Source organism: Bombyx mandarina, chromosome A1 (genome assembly GCF_030267445.1).
Source record: "Bombyx mandarina strain Sakado chromosome A1, ASM3026744v2".
NCBI classification, from domain to species: Eukaryota; Metazoa; Arthropoda; class Insecta; order Lepidoptera; family Bombycidae; genus Bombyx; species Bombyx mandarina.
Genome location: NC_143234.1, coordinates 23,654,071 through 23,670,388, shown reverse-complemented (window position 1 = coordinate 23,670,388; position 16,318 = coordinate 23,654,071). Strand labels below are relative to the sequence as shown.

Here is a 16,318-nt window from a genome sequence, read left to right as displayed (position 1 = left end):
ATAATAAATAGCATTTTTAAATTCTTGGCTCTACTGAACGTTATCCTGTAAGTACAAGCTACAAACAACCGACAGTCTAGTCTACTTCGTGCCAGTGTCAGTGTCAGTGTCAGTGCCAGGAGACAGACCGGGCTCTGCGACACGCGAGACTACGCGAGGGTGTCTACCGCCGTCCGGGCTGTTCCTGCTGTGTGCTGCGATAGCAGTTTCACTGTATCCCGGTTTGAAGGACGGGGAAATAAACTAAACATTTTTCCTACCCTTCCCCTCCGGAGGGTGATGTGACGGAGTACGGAACATTTGTAGTGAATGCTACGGGAAGTCCATTGGGTGTGATTGATCGGTGCGTGGTAAGCGGTAAAACTCAATGAAAAGGTGTCCATTGACAGCTTCATGGCTCTACCCTTGGCATTTCTGATGTTCATGAGTGACGGTCAACACTCACCATCAGATGGGCTGTATATTAGTTCGTCTTTAAAGAACAAAATAACAATTTTAGGTCGTGAACAAGCAAGTGCACTCACTTTAATTGAAGTACTTTGTATTTCTTTTGGTGCGTAGGTACGTGCTGCTGAACATCTGCGATATATGCACATAATAATATGTGGTGTTGTAGTGTGCGTGCGTGTGTGCGTGTGTGACGCGCCGCGCTTGCTGAAGCTCGACAGCCATCGTGCGGTCGTCGATTTGTCATCGATAACTTGAAACTTACTTGTTACTTAAAGTTCACGACTAAACATATAGAAAAATATAAGATTAGGGCCTATAGTATTATGTACTGCTCCATAATTTGTTTGCCGCATCTTTCTGATTGATCAATAAAGATTAACCGACACCTTCGTTGATTGGAAGGCCGACCCGAGACAGCCGGCATTAGTAAAAACGTCACCCTGGGTTCGGTGACCGGCGCCCGAGAGCGCGGCGTCAGCGGCATTTGACGTCACGCGTCACGCGTCACCTCCGATCCGCCCCTTGCTCAATAAACGACCATCACCGCACTTACCGTATTAAATCTATTACCTACTCTAGTAGAGCAATCACAGTCCTTCCATATGATGCTTCTGTGTGTGACAGATATAAAATTAAGTGTTTTTCTGTTGCACGACTGTGACGACTCGCAGCCCGCACCCCGCGCGTGCCGCTTTTTCCGAATCTCACAAATGTAAATAAATTTAAAACACGTCAGTAACGGTAACAGTCGCAGTAACACTCGGAGAGCAGTCGCCCGGCTGGATCTCAACAACAATTGGAACAATAGATGAGGTGGTTAGGTGCGGGAGTGAGGGCGCTCCGCCCGGGCCGCCTCCGCTGAGTGCGCCATTCATTACCCGACAAGCTCGACAAATAGTTGCCGCTTAACTACTGGACATTTAACGGGACCCTCCACTGTCGGCCCGAGACAACAACTAATACCACTTAATTATATGTACTATAGAAAATTAAATTCGCCTTTAGATGGAATATAAGTATTTAGTGTAGTAATTATTTATATATTATTATTAGTAAGTAAGTATTTATTATGTTTTCACATGAAATATTACGAGTTTGAAAACGATAGTTCAGTGGATGTGTAAAGTTACCTGAAATTCAGTCGTGCAGTATTAGAATATTTTGTATTGAGGTAGTGAGAAATTATTTTCCTTCGGGAAAACTCGGATCTTTATCGGAATACGATGACACCGAACTGTCAATGAATGATCGTATGTCAAAATGAATAATGTCATTGTATTGAAGCTATTTGAGAGAGCACGTTACTAGATTAACTGGTGTCCATCATATTAATCATATTGTTAAAAAATGTGAGAAAAATATTAACATTCTGCGTTCCTTGTCTGGTGTCTGGTGGGGCTGTTGTCACCCCTATACTCAAAAACTTATGTATAACGCCTTAGTACGTAGTCACTTAGACTATGGCACTTTCCTTCTTGACCCTTGTAACAAATCTGCTATGAGTTCCCTTGACAAACTTCAATCTAAATGTCTGAGATTAATCTGTGGAGCTATGAAATCGTCACCTATTAATGCTCTTCAGGTAGAATGCGGCGATGCTCCCTTATTCCTTAGAAGACAATACTTATCTGACCGGTTCCTTTTTAAAGTCATTCAATCTCCTTATCATCCTGCTATCTCTAAACTCCATATCCTTTCTGATTTTATCTCTTCTAATAAATATTGGTACCACAAGGATTATCCCGGCCTTTTCAATAGTTTTTCAGCTATCTCCGCCTTCCTTGTCCTGTATTTCAGTATCAAAAATTTCCTCTTTTCGACATCTCTTTTAAGGCTCTTATCTTTCAGCCTCAAGTTCTTTTAGATTTCGGCATAGAAAAAAAATGTCATTCTGCAAATTCCCAGTTAAATAGATACATCGCCAAGCATTGGTCCGATTGGCTCATCATTTACACTGATGCTTCTAAGTTGTCAGACCAGGGTTGTGTTGGCTCCGCTGTCTGGATTCCCAAATACAATGTGATTCTCAATTTTAAATGCCCCCCTCAAGCTTCAGTCTTCTCTGGTGAGTCCATAGCTATTCTGGAAGCATTATCATTCATTGAGTCCCATAATCTAAATAAATCTGTTATTCTTACTGATTCTAAGAGTTGTTTACAGGCTATCGTTGGTAACCAATTTAAATCAAAATCTAAATTTCCTTACATACTAAAAATTAAAAATTTACTTTTCAGCTGCCATTCTAAAAACATTGAAGTTGTCCTTGCTTGGTTGCCTGGCCACAGTGGCATTTTAGGTAATGAAACTGCAGATCTTTGTGCCAAAGACGCCACAACAACTGGCTGTATGGATCATTACAGAGTTTATTCTAATGATTTACTCCCAATAGCTAAACAACGATTGCTTTCTTCTTGGAATTCTTGTTGGCAAAAGACTAGTTTTTCTAAAGGTAAACACTACGCTGATATTCAAGGCTTTATTCCTCCCCGACCTTGGTTCTGCAACTTCAAAGATTTACATAAACGCGTTACAAGTACGATCTGTAGATTAAGGCTAGGCCATACGTGTACCCCCGTCCATCTGGCTAAACTTCATATCAGGGATAGTTCTATTTGCGAATGTGGTCTTGATGAAGGCTCTCCAAATCACATGTTTTTCAGTTGTCCTCGTCTATCTTCCTCCCTCTATGATCTCCTTCCTCCTGATATTCCTCGCCCCATTGATCTCAAATCTCTTCTTTCCCTTGTCAACTCCCCTTTCGTTTATATTCTTAGTTCATTCATTAACCATAATAATATTAAGCTGTAGTTTGTCTGTCTGTTATCGAACTAACCCCTGTATATATATGTTGTATGTATATTGTATGTATGTATATTGTTTTAGGTAAATCAACAGAGATCCTGTCATCAAACATTCTTAGCTACTCACTTAATTCTTAGTGAATATCTGTGACCTTGCTCGTTCACGAAGCCCGCTATAGAAAGCAGAGTATTATATACACTTGACACTTGACATTGGCGAAATCTAAAAGGAAACGCCATAAACCTAAGAGATAGATAGATAGAGAGCACGTTAAATACGAACTTTTCCGAAAAATTACGAAAGAAAATCTTTTCTCACTATATCTATACACCGTATGACTGTACCGTCGTCCGGTCCACCGAAACATCATGAAATGTATTAGATGCTTGAAACAACTGAATTGTAAACAACGCAGAGTCATCTCAACAACAAGGGCAATAAACGTAAACATCGCGGTAAACGCACGGAGCAGCTTAAAGCAAAAAAAAAGAAGGTTAAAACTGAACGCGTCTGTTCGAACGTGTACACTCGCAGATACTCGCACACCAAAACAATATCTAAGGCAGTAAGCCGTTGTGTGGTTTATGTCGCGCCCCCGAGATCTCGGCACGTCCTGAACTAGAAATATGAAGCCTCCAAACAAATGTCGAATGGATCACTGGAGTTTATAGTCGTCGTCGGATGAAGTGGCCGTGAATATAAACGATCGAACGTAAAACGAACACAAATGGACGAGAAAATTGTACTCACTCAAAGAAATGAAGAGTTCTCGCAATAATACAGACACGAGGTACTAGGGAGGGGGCGCCTCAGACTCTATACGAATGTTCTAGACTCTGTTCGTCTCTAACACCTGTCTCACTGTGGCGCTCATACATTTTATATATTTACTAGCTTTTGCCTGCGACTTCGTTTGCGTGGAATTATTACTTTGGTATAACGCTAAATTTCATCCGCGTCTTCATTTACGTAGAAAGTGAAAATATTTTTGAATAATAAAATGTTAGGGAGCTATTTAAGATACCAAAATTACGCTTTTTAACAGACTTCAAAAGAGGAGGCTATCGATTCGATCACCATTTTGTATCTATGTTTGTTTTTTTTTTATTGCTCTTGTAGGCAGACGAGCATACGGCCCACCTAATGGTGAGTGGTTACCGTCGCCCATGGACTTCAGCAATGCCAGGGGCAGAGCCAAGCCGCTGCCTACCGTTAAATACTCTGCATAAACCTCGTTTGAAGAAGAACGTATCATAGCGCTCGGGAAACACAGTGAAGGGGAGCTCATTCCAATGGATGGTACGTGGCAAAAAAGATCTCTGAAAGCGCACTGTGGATGAACGCAGTGGTTCCAGGTAGTATGGATGAACTCTACTCCGGTGGCGGGCGGTGCGATGGTAAAAACGAGATGCCGGTATCATCTCGAACAATTCCTCAGAGCACTCCGAGTTTCACCGATTTCTCGAGATTGCTTGAACCGATTCTGATAATTCTCATTTCTGTTTTTTGTTCGAAAGGGTAGACTTCCCGAAATGTCCTGTTATCATCAAGACCTGATGATGGGATCCTGGAGAAATTCACAAAAATGTATAATTTTCAAAGCCTATCTTGAAGTGATTTGGGTGTTTCTTGTTATTGTTCTTATTCGGTGCCAGCGCACCGCCCGGCCGGCGCCTTATACATCAATATTAACCATTGATCACGCGCTTGATCATTATTTTAAAACTGCGATATCTTCTCATACTCACTAAAATACTCATAGCAAGATACTCATTAAAATCAAGTGTGGATAAATTTCTTTTAAAATCAAACACTTGTAACGAATAACGTATTTATTTGGATAGGGATTAATATCATCTTAATAAAAACACCTTCACAAATAATGCTTTATTTTAAAACAAATTTGGTTAGCATAAAAACGATATAGTGAGCTAACCTCAACTTATAGACATATGCTGTCGTCGACTTTTTTTTAGATATTTTAAAGGGGAACAATTCTGTCATACATTAATTTAGGAATCTTTAACCGTTTCCGCAGCGCATGCAGCGGAAGCTCTCAAAAGCGAAAAAAACCCCGACTTTGAAACATTATTGGTGCTCCGCTTGTATTGGTCTTAGCGTGATGTTCTATAGCCTATAGCCTTCCTCAATAAATGAGCTATCTAATACTGAGAAAATCAGAGACAAATCGGACCAGTAGTTCCTGAGATTACCGCGTTCAAAAAACAAACAAACTCTTCAGCTTTATAATATTAGTATAGATTAGGTGTTCGCAACTGAGAGTTCACTAATGCTAAATAAATACAACGAAGTCGTCACGGGCTAAACCTTACGACGGACCGACAACTCGTTTGTGTGACCTCAAAATATAAAAAATACTATTCCTGAAAATAATTTCCGGTTTTCACAGCGTTCCACAAAACTATATCCGTCCTAACCGTGACCGCCACGTGCTACTGTGTACTGTATACATACATATGGTCCACTCCGCACTCCGCGCTGATCTCACTATTACAGTCGCTCGTCAAAACGAAGTGTCGGATGCGAACACTCGTACAGATCAGTTTTAGAGAACATTATAATGTAAACATAAGTAAGGCAGCTCGCGGTAGCAGTGATCGGCATCGACAGTTAACGGTCGCGGGACGCGGTGTGCGAGTATTCACGTTTATTTATGACTTGTTTGCTTTATATTGCGCGTGATGTGCAATAAAGCTGTTGTCGCTTGTAATAAAGTGGTCGGCGGAGAGCGTTCAATACAGAATGTCATCAATTAAACCGAGACAGTTCAAGCTCGTTCGATTGATGTCTTCAGTAATAAAGAACTGGCACTTGGCGCTCGAACCTCCTCTACATGTAACCGGCGCGGCGCGGCGGCGGCGGCGGGCGTCTTGTCGCTTGAGTTCACGTTGCGTTCCCGAGCCACTGCGAGACCGCACGCACGGCCGCGCCGACTGTTGCGGTACTTGCGTGTTTCTGGTGCCCTAATCGTAGAACTATCCTATATCAACACCGTGATGTTAAATTTACCCAATTAGGAATTTACCATTTTAACTTATATATAATTCTTAGCGTGTAAATGAAATTTGGGAATCATTTTAATGATATGCACATTTCTTCCAATAAATCTGCAAGTCCTCTTGCTATTCGCACGTAGAACCTCTGAATGTAACATTAAAGTATAACAACAAAGCAAGCTTCGCAAAGCTCAGAGATTTCTTTGAACTCGGTAACGAAACAATAGCGATAATTGTCGACCTCGGGACCGACTCGTAGGGCTCCGAAGTCTTCCACTAATCCCGTTGTGATTACTAGTCGTTGTAGCCCTGGGGCATCAAGGGTTCTTCCTCCACCATCAAGTCTTTAGTTTCCGTTTATTTAAAGTCAAACGTACTTCGGGGATTGTCGGCGCCATGCGCCAGTACCGTAATTTATGAAAAGGACGCCTTTTGTATTTTATTTGTTAAAGAAACTTATGTTTGATGCATATTCAATTAGGCTAATGTATGTTCGGTAAGCTCTCACATATATTACATGAACTGAAAATAAAATTCATTGCCCAGTAATTTTTTTGTAAAGATCCAATATTTTTCCTTAATTACCATAAATTAGTGCACTCTCATGTAGATGCCAACACGTGATGCGAATGAACATGAGTAAATCTCGGATAGTCTGAGTTGGTCCGCAACGGGTGCCCGCTGTACAAGCGGACAGGGTGTCGCGAAGGTAACGAAGGTCCCGGGGGAAAAGTCCCCTTATAATGTTTATTGGACATTGTCAAGAGTACGGCAGCCGCTGTCAATTTTATAGTACAACGACTTAGAACTCATGTCCAAGGCGGGCGGCCACAATTACGTTGTGGATGGCCATGGGCGCCGGTAATCACTTAACATCCGGTGGGCCGAGAGCTCATTCTCCCATCTAAGCAATAAAAGGGTACCAATTTTTCTAATGGAATATGTAATTAACTCATGTTCACGAATTATTTCCGCGATGAAGGAATAGCTTCGTGTAATAAAAATCAAACCGCCGAAATTATAATTTGCGTAGTTACTGGGGGTACGTACGGCTTCTTGTGAGCTCGCACCACCCTGTGTATTTTTTTTTTTTTATTGCTTAGATGGGTGGACGAGCTCACAGCCCACCTTGTGTTAAGTGGTAACTGGAGCCCATAGACATCTACAACGTAAATGCGCCACCCACCTTGAGATATAAATTCTAAGGTCTCAAGTATAGTTACAACGGCTGCCCTACCCTTCAAACCGAAACGCATTACTGCTTCACGGCAGAAATAGGCAGGGTGGTGGTACCTACCCGCGCGGACTCACAAGAGGCCCTACCACCAGTTATTTCTGCCGTGCAGCAGTAATGCGTTTCGTTTTTAAGGGTGGGCAGCCGTTTTACTGTAAAACTGAGACTTAGAACTCATGTCTCAAGGTGTCTGGCGACAATGGCATTGTTGATGTCAATGGGCTCCAGTAACCACTTAACATCAGACGGAATGTGAGCTTGTCCACCCATTTAAGCAAAAAATAGTAATAGAGTATGTACATGACTAAAACGTGTTTGTTCTGGTCATACAGAGTCCTGAAGAGGAACCGCATCACCCACATAGAGCCTCGCGCCTTCGCTAACACTCCCGCCCTGCACGTGCTGTGAGTACCGCCCCGCTATGAATATCAACCATTCGATAATGATATTGTTATTATCAATGTAATTGAATACAGAAAAACTATCAATTTAATATATATTGTAGAGGTTAACAAAACATGTGTTGGTAGACTGTCCCTGGCATTGCATGAAAGAAATATAACAAAACTGCATAGTGTACATCATAGTACATATACGGCTACTTACATATGTACATTAGAAATCCACAATTGCGTTGCTGAGCTGTTCGCACTTACATATTAACATAATCCTCAACCGCAGAGAAAGATATTGGTCCCGAAATTCCGCTGTATATCAAATTTTGTTCACTTTGTCGTAACACAAAGCTAATACGCAGTCCTTGAACTTGAGATGTCGGTCGCAGGGGAGCGTCGACCGGTGCAGGGCTGTCAACCTCTAGTATCTCTTAGTACCTATAGTACGTCTTAACTTGACTTATTAACTACTAATTAAGTTGGATCTAACTTGGAGATGGGTGTGCCATTAAGAAGCCCTGTTTTTGTCCGTCTTGCCCCAAAGCACCCAAATCGAACCTCTGCCTCGAACCGTTTCTGCGCTGCTGGCCCAGACACCAAAGGCTCCGACGGCAAATCCAATTGCGTCATTAAACGTGTATCAGCCCAGTTCATCGTGATGTTGGTTTATATTTTCAATGACGCTATGACGAACTGCATCTTTCCCGCAGTGTGAAAGAAGCAGCCGTCTGCTATCGCCCGATGAGCCTCCTAGGGGTTCTTTGCAAACTGTACCAGGCGTCTGCTTTACAAAGGCCTTAGAAACTTTGTCTCTTCCAAGGGAATTCTTATAAATGAGCAGTTTGGATTCCGCTCGTGCGTACAACAAATGCACCGCCTCACGGACAACATTTTCGTAGGGCTTAACCGATCCAAATCGCTTTACACAGGAGCCCTCTTTTTCGACATAGCAAAGACGTTCGACAAATTACCAAACAGTCTGGTGCTCATCCTATTAGACTTCTTGCCGAATCGTTCGTTTCTATATCGAATTGACGGAACTCGTTCCTTCCCTTCTCCTTCGTATTGTTCGCTCACGGTGGTGTCCGTTCACGCGACCTGTACCCACATAGACAACATTCAGTCCTTAAAATACCATTATCAGGATAGCTGTTGGCGCACAGTAGTTCATGAGTAACGTCGACCTTCACCACGATTTGGATCCCGAATCCAACCGAAAATACCTGAAGCAAGCGTCGGAACGGTACTTCGATAAGGTGATGCGACAAGAAAATTGCCTCATCAGGGCTGTCGCTGACTACGTCTTGACTCTGGTTTACGCAGGAGCCAGTCAACATCGACGCCCTAGACACGATCCATCCCATCCATTAACATTGTTATTAGACGCCTAGAGCTCTAGCATTAAGAGTAGATGAGAATTAGGAGAGGTAGAAGATGCATTCGCAAAGCAGCTTCCCCCGAGCAATTAGATCTTCTTCGGAAGCGCTCGGGCAGCTGTTGCCAAATCCCACTCCTTCTGGCTGAGCCTGTACTCGCCCACCTGTCACAGTGAAACTGGAAAGGTAACCAGTAATATCTTCTTCCGATAAAAATAAAACACAGGCCGAACGGGCAACGAGTTCTTTAATACTATCGTGTAATACTCGTATAAACGGATATATTACTGTACCTACTTGAATTTATTTTTGTACAATCTTCGTTTCATCTGAAACCCCTGCGATTATAATACATTACATGTTTTCGACATAAATCTGAATATTCATCGTTTGTTTTCTTTGAAGTTCGTGCGTTACTCGTTCGCTCTTCGTTTGATTTATATCACTTTACAAGCTCCGGCTCTGGGTTTCGACAATCAGTATCGATATGTTACGTTTAACTTTGAACTAAAGGCGCCCGTTACCAAGACTGTTACAAACCATGGGATTCTTTGAAATAATTTTTTTCACTCCATACGATGTCGGCTGTTGGAAATGGCGCTCAAGTGATCCACCAGAGAACAGGCGCAGCACTATCTGAGTATAGACACGCTGCACGCTGCGACCGCCGACCAGCGTATAGTGGTGGTACTGGTGAACGTATCGAGAGCTCTCACGGGTTGGTGCCTCCAACTTGCCCGTACGGCGCGAAGGCCCGTGAGTTGAGGATCTGTTGCTCGCGGACACTGGACCCAGGTAGTCTCTGTCTGTATCCAGTTGGGACCGGTACCGGTGTGTATCTGTTATATGTACTCATCTATTTTTAATAAAAGAATACTGTTTTTATGATTGAAGGATGGGGTGAGAAAGAGGGGTGGGATTAGCTAACAGCTGCTCGAGTGGCTCCGAAGGAGATTAAACAACTCTAGAGCAGCTGTTTCGCGAATGAACCTATTACCGGCTCGCAATCGCGACCCGCTGAGAAGATCTAACGAGACACTCAGCGGGCTGATGCATGGGTTGGATTACACGTCGAACTCTTTACCGAGTTTGACGAGTACGGTTACCGGGAAAATAATAGTCTTGATCATAAAGTTTAAGCATAAATTTTTTAATGTGAACTGAATGAACATCTGTCGCTAAGCAATGCATCAAGGACTTGACCCAATTCCTCGTTTAGTATAATCTGATTATGAATATTGATAGCGAACACACGCCTTTGTCCCCCCACCCACGCTGTACGTCCGCGCGCCCCCGCCGGCTCGCAGCAGCCATCAAGCCGCTGTGACAGATCCACTTACACGAAACTCTTTGCTCTATCTAAGTGATGTGGAAACGTTATTATACGTTGTCAGAGCGGTTGAATAATACTGAGCTATAATTCGTCATCCCCTAAAGAATAAGATGGTGCACTCGTATCGAGTGGCGAGACTGCGCCCGTGTTCGAATCCCGCAGACAGGCACCGAGCTATGTAATGGAATACGTACTTAAGAATTGTTCCCGAATGACTTCTACGCTGAAGGAGTCACGTCATGTAATAAACGCACAATGTGTATAATATGTAAATATACATGAGCAATTAACGGCGATGAGTTCAGCGGCAGATGTCAGCACTATTTCTGCCGCGATGCAGTTATGAAGTTGAGCGAAGTGATTCCCTGTAGCGACTGTGGCCGGCGGGCCGGCCAGCGCCTCCACGCGTCTCGCGCAAACAAAAATAAGTTCTCGAAAGTTTCCAATGGTCCGTATCTAGGGAGAACATTATCATTTTGTAAGCCTATTAGAGGCTAGACTGGGCTTCTGTACGATATTTACATGTGAAAAAGGTTAAGTGTATTTCATATGAGAATAAGCCGAACAGTTTGTATACTTTTCGAATTATTTAAGAAGAGATCACGGGGTCGCCAGTTCGAGATAACGTCTCGACTATTACCCATAAAAACGTGATTTGCATGCGCCAAGGAGGATTACTTTATGAAGGTCGTAAGGTGCGCATAACTTTGTAATTGACTAGACATACTTAAAAGCTTAATAGGAAAAATCTTGAATTAGTAAATACCCAAATTGAAGTAGTCAGGTCCGCGGTTACGTAATTTACGTCACACACAGAAAGAGATCACTTGCGCAATATCGTGAGAGTGTGAGCTCCCGGCGGGAAGTACATTCAGTACAACAGCTGCGTCACCGTTACAGGAATGCACTTCTCTGCACATCCGGTGACACAAGGCACATCGCCCGGCCGACGCGCCCACGTCACTAGCACGCTCTCACAGACCGTCAAGTAGAGTTATCCTGCGAAACAATATGGTCTTTTTGCCACAAAACAAGTAGGGCGATGATAAAAGCTCCTGCAAGCTCGTAGCAAGCAGCCTCTTGCACTGGTACATAATGAATATAGTAATTAGAGGGACTTAGTTTATCTTGGAGGAAAACAACCTGAGCATCAGTACCTACTTGTTCGTTGGTAATGATATGACTTTCAGGGAAATCCGTCGCTTGTTACATATGGCAGACCAAACCGTGAGCTGTTAATGCCCTCAGACTGCGTGACATATTTACGTTCCCATTCTGAAAGCTCCAACCTCATTTTTGAGGCTGGCAGTCGCCGGACCGTGAGCGCGACGCAGACGAATTAGATCCGAGTTCAGGCCGGTTCATTTAAAGGCATAAAGAAAACTACAAATTATTTTGTTATTTTATTCATAAAAACTAATTGTTTGATTGGACATATGACGTCTGTGTTACCGTTACAATGGGAGCGTCGCTGGTAGATCCTCGCCTGGCACCGGATGCCGTCGGCGGCCTTCAGCTCCGACACCGCCTCGAAGTCCAGTGCGGTGAGGTCGCGGGACTCGAGCCGCGTCACCTTGAGGATCTCGTGCACCGCCTACGGATTTACTATTGTACGGATATGTTACCGGTGTAGATAAAGGAACTAAGATAATCCGGCCATGGCATACTTCTTGTACATCGGATCATTGTAGCCGTTTGAAACTAAATCGATGTTTATTTTTGCTTTAATCTCCAACTGGAATACAATTAATATTATGCTCTGACCAGAACAGAGCTAGTCACTCCGTTAACGCTAGCCTCAGCCTCAACGATCAGTGCAAGAGTAACGTAGAGGCACAGCGCAGACTTCTTGATGCTCTAAGTAATCTGCACATAAATTATTATCTTTTTCGGGCCGGGGGCCGAACCTCCTCCGAGGTTCGCGCGCCCCGCGGGGTATGTGGGACTTGACGATCTGCAGACCGCGGGCCCAAAGAATTTTAGGACCTTACCGCACTAAACGACTTCCCTGCACTCTTACACCCGACGTCCGATCTCCGTCCGGGGTCAGAACCCGGTCAGAGTAGGGCGCCACCCCGAGGACGCCCGATCGACAGGTCGTCGAAGCGATAGTCGACGACCAATGACGTCGGTCTCCGCGGTACGGCGGCCCTACCAGGCCGCCTGGGCGGTGCCGTTGGTGTTCCGGGATACCCCGCTGGGCGAAAACCAGCATGCCACGTTGGAATGCGATACACCGCCGACCGGGTGCACATTAATATACCTTAATATAGGTCCCAAGCCCGGATGAGAAAAGAAGAGGGTTGGCGTCGGAATGCCACCTACCCGACCGTAAAAATATAACGCCGAGCAACGGGCGGCGGTCAAGTAACCCGAACTTCAGTATCCCAGAGGAACTAAATCGCCTCTGAAATTCTGCTGTGGAAGGACGCGGGAACCCACCACTAGCAATTTTCCCAAGAAAACCTTTACGTTTGTATTCCGTAAAGGTCACAATCCTCAGCACTGAGGAACACGACGCACGGAGGGGGAGGATATAGGCGAAGTCACTTGTACTGTAGTGTAGCAATAGTTTAAAAGTACTTTAGTCTATCTCATGATAGATCACTCGACTAGACTGAGTAGTACTGATATGCAGATTTGTATATGTACATAAAACAGGCAGAGTTCGACGGTCAATAAAGGTTGATTCCCCAATATCTACCTGGACGAGATCCGCAGCGGACAACATCAGTGCTAGTACTACCGTGCGATCGTGCGACCGTGCGACCGTACCACCACTCCGACCGACTGTAAGCGCCATCGCTGTCACGATTTTAGGTTCTTATGTTTTCATGCGCCGTATCATTTGTTGTTTCTAAATGTGACTTGTTTCCATTTTCATTTGAGCAACAAAATAAATTAGGATAATAATAATAGATGGTACCGATGTTATGTTCTGTGTGTGGCGCCAACCCACGCCCGGAACTAGGTTTGGCCGGTTGTTTTTCTCGTATGAAACTATGAGTCCCATAAATTATGCAACACTTTTTATTTTACTTTGCACAAGTTTAAAAAATGGTATGTAATGTTATTTTTTAGAAGCATTTAGCTTAAAGAGAAAACTTAAGTAAGAGCTTACGAAAAAATGTCATTAACAAACCAAACGAGAACATTTACTACAGTTGGTGATTCTGATCAAATTCCAACTAATGGGCGAAGAGTATTTTTCATTAGCATGTATGCTGACGAGCACACCGTCCACCTGATAGTAGGTATTCGCTGTTGCTCATAACAAACAGCAATACTAGAGGCACAGTTAAGCCGTCTCATACTATTGTTACGCGCTGGGGTTCGGGATAAATAAAAAAATCCACCAAAGTACAACTAAAAATTGTATTTAACACTTAGAACACTTAAAACATTCAACAAAAACTTTAAAACTCTCAATTCGCTTCTTCCGCTTCGCTTCAGGTGATCCGTTCGCTGTTTCGCTTCGAGTAGCTCCGACTACTGACTGACTGCGTGCCATCCCTGCAACGCTTTTATAGCTGATACCACATCCCTAGAATTATCGAGAATATTCCACACATCTCTAGTATTGTGTTTACGCTATTTGACAATAGATGGCGTTGTACTTCTCGAGCGTTCTAGGTGCTACTAGATCCTTCTATGTTCGATCAACTATTTGGCGATAGATGGCGTTACTCTTACCGGCGTAACACTATTGAAGATTCCTCAAACCTCGCTTGAACATGTCATAGCGCTCGGAAAACATCGTGAAGGGGAGGTCGTTCCAAAGCCGGGGTACGTCTCAGAAAATATGCCTGGTAAGCACAGAGGCTACAGGAAGTACGAAGAAATTTCAAATAAAACTTCTCAAGTACAACATTGGGACGGTTAGTCCACCGCAGAGAATCCAGCTCGGCGGACGATTTTCCGCTACGTATCTAATATATAAAGAGTCTCCTTGAGGTATCACCATTGTTTATAAAAGTTTGTTTGTTGCAGACGCCTGGAAGAAAACCTACTATCGGAACTTCCGCCAGCGATACAGCTACTGCCCGTGCTACAAGATCTGTGAGCTATTGAACACAACACTTGAACTAACTAAGAACTCTCGCAACAAGGGGCGGCCCTTCTGTCTTGTGAAACCAAAAGCCACTACATCTATACTAATATATAAATCTACAGTGGTTTTTACCGATGTTCTGTTATAACTACTGAACCATGCATCCGATTGACTTGAAACTTGGTATTCATGTAGAAAATACATGTACTTAATGGATAGGCTAATATTTATATGAGTGTTGGACCCCCTACACCAGTTGCGGGGGCGTTAATGATTTGAATCTTTGCGGGGTGAGAAATAATAATGTTAATTTTAAATGCCCAGCGAAGCGGACGGGTCAACTAGTTGATCATAAAAGTACATTCGTCCACTTATCAACAGATAGGTAAACACAAGATCAACTGTGAAGTGTTTGGATGCCTAAAGCAGAATTGAAACAGCTAATTTTCTCTTTGAGAATATTTGACTTTCCAATAACTACTATTAAAAAAAACCATCAATAATTAAGTATATTATTCGTCAAAAAAGTATAGATCGGTAGCTATACATTTGTCTGTATGTCACCAGGTTGTTGAGTGGGAACCGTATCGAGGTGGTGGAGGCCGGTATTCTCCAACAATGTCGTCTCTTGAAGCGGCTGGACCTCCGCGGCAACCCGCTCACTCGCCTCCACAGACATGCGCTGCAGCATCTGCCGCATCTCAGGACGCTGTGAGTACATTTCAACAACAATCTACTCATGCCTACTTTATATTATTTAAGAAATGTTTAATTCTGCATGTAACCAGACCGGTGGTCAAATTATATGCAAGTGTCCGTAAAGGTCTATTTGAAATAAAATAAACGCATTGTAGTCAATAATTCCTCTAAGGCGGCTGTACACAGAACGTTAGACTAATGTGATCATTAACGTTATTACTGTTATTCCAAACCATTTCCAGTTGACTCAGGACGTCGCGTCCTTCCGCGTCGCTTTGTCTGTCGCTACTAATTATTTCCATTACATAAAGCTCATGAATCCTACACTATACCGCCCGTCTCAGGTCAATTGCTTCTCTTGCGATGATAGTGTTGTTCAAAATATTAGTTATCTAAATATTAGTTCGCCTTCTAAAAATTCTAGAATTCTATAGTGCATGACGTCCATTACTTTTGAAGTAGAAAAGTGGACATTTTACAGCTTACTTGTCTTACTGATAATAATGTATTAGTACCCAATCGGTTAAATGAAGTGAGAGTGGATGAGATGACACCCAGACTAGACCCAGAAAACCAGTTTCGAAGCCGCAGTCCCGGTAAGGAACAAGTGACGGACAAACTGAGCTGACACTGAGCAACTAGCACCGGTTCATGCACTTAGTTCCAGATGTTATTATTAACAGATCTTTGTATTGGATAAACAGTCGATTCAGATATAATTCAGAAATAGCAAACGGGAACCTATGTAATTTTATCTTTAAAAGCTTTCATTAAACATATGACAAGTCATAACGCAGTTAGGGCGGCGGGCTGAGTGCTGGCCGAGCGAGCATTGTCGCCCCTCGAGCACGACCCCTCCAAACACACAACACAACACGGGACGTGCTGAGTCGTGCTGGCGACAACACCCTCGCACGCACACCACTATCGCGGACTCTACCTAACAATATATTTGAAGTTG

At 43.3% G+C, this 16,318-nt stretch overlaps 2 protein-coding genes across 7 annotated transcripts in view; both read left to right on the top strand.

The window, feature by feature from the left end:
* LOC114248009 (follicle-stimulating hormone receptor-like) overlaps positions 1 to 16,318 on the top strand; it is a 65,588-nt gene that overhangs the window by 34,881 nt on the left and 14,389 nt on the right. For all 5 annotated transcript variants that reach the window (XM_089739269.1, XM_089739268.1, XM_089739267.1 and 2 more), the window contains 3 exons: positions 7,836 to 7,907; positions 14,598 to 14,666; positions 15,226 to 15,369. In XM_089739269.1, the coding sequence (XP_089595395.1) occupies positions 7,836 to 7,907; positions 14,598 to 14,666; positions 15,226 to 15,369 (285 nt within the window). The remainder of the gene's footprint in view (positions 1 to 7,835; positions 7,908 to 14,597; positions 14,667 to 15,225; positions 15,370 to 16,318) is intronic.
* Positions 655 to 7,823, top strand: LOC149499656 (uncharacterized). Of its 2 annotated transcripts, none has more exons than XM_089739271.1 (3): positions 655 to 2,515; positions 2,685 to 2,899; positions 3,334 to 7,823. In XM_089739271.1, the coding sequence occupies exons 1-3, from the start codon at positions 2,487 to 2,489 to the stop codon at positions 3,387 to 3,389; spliced, it is 300 nt and encodes a 99-aa protein (XP_089595397.1). In that variant the 5' UTR covers positions 655 to 2,486; the 3' UTR covers positions 3,390 to 7,823. The 2 variants fall into 2 exon arrangements, with proteins under 2 accessions (XP_089595397.1, XP_089595396.1); XM_089739270.1 differs by having other exon boundaries at positions 657 to 2,515; positions 2,685 to 2,983.

What these genes read in the sequence shown, in the direction of transcription:
- LOC149499656 (XM_089739270.1), top strand. Translation starts at nt 2,487, where the DNA reads ATGCCCCCCTCAAGCTTCAGTCTTCTCTG. An exon ending in TCAAGCTTCAGTCTTCTCTG is followed by an intron (nt 2,516 to 2,684) that starts GTGAGTCCATAG and finishes TTTACTTTTCAG; the next exon opens with CTGCCATTCTAAAAACATTG. An exon ending in TTTACATAAACGCGTTACAA is followed by an intron (nt 2,984 to 3,333) that starts GTACGATCTGTA and finishes ATATTGTTTTAG; the next exon opens with GTAAATCAACAGAGATCCTG.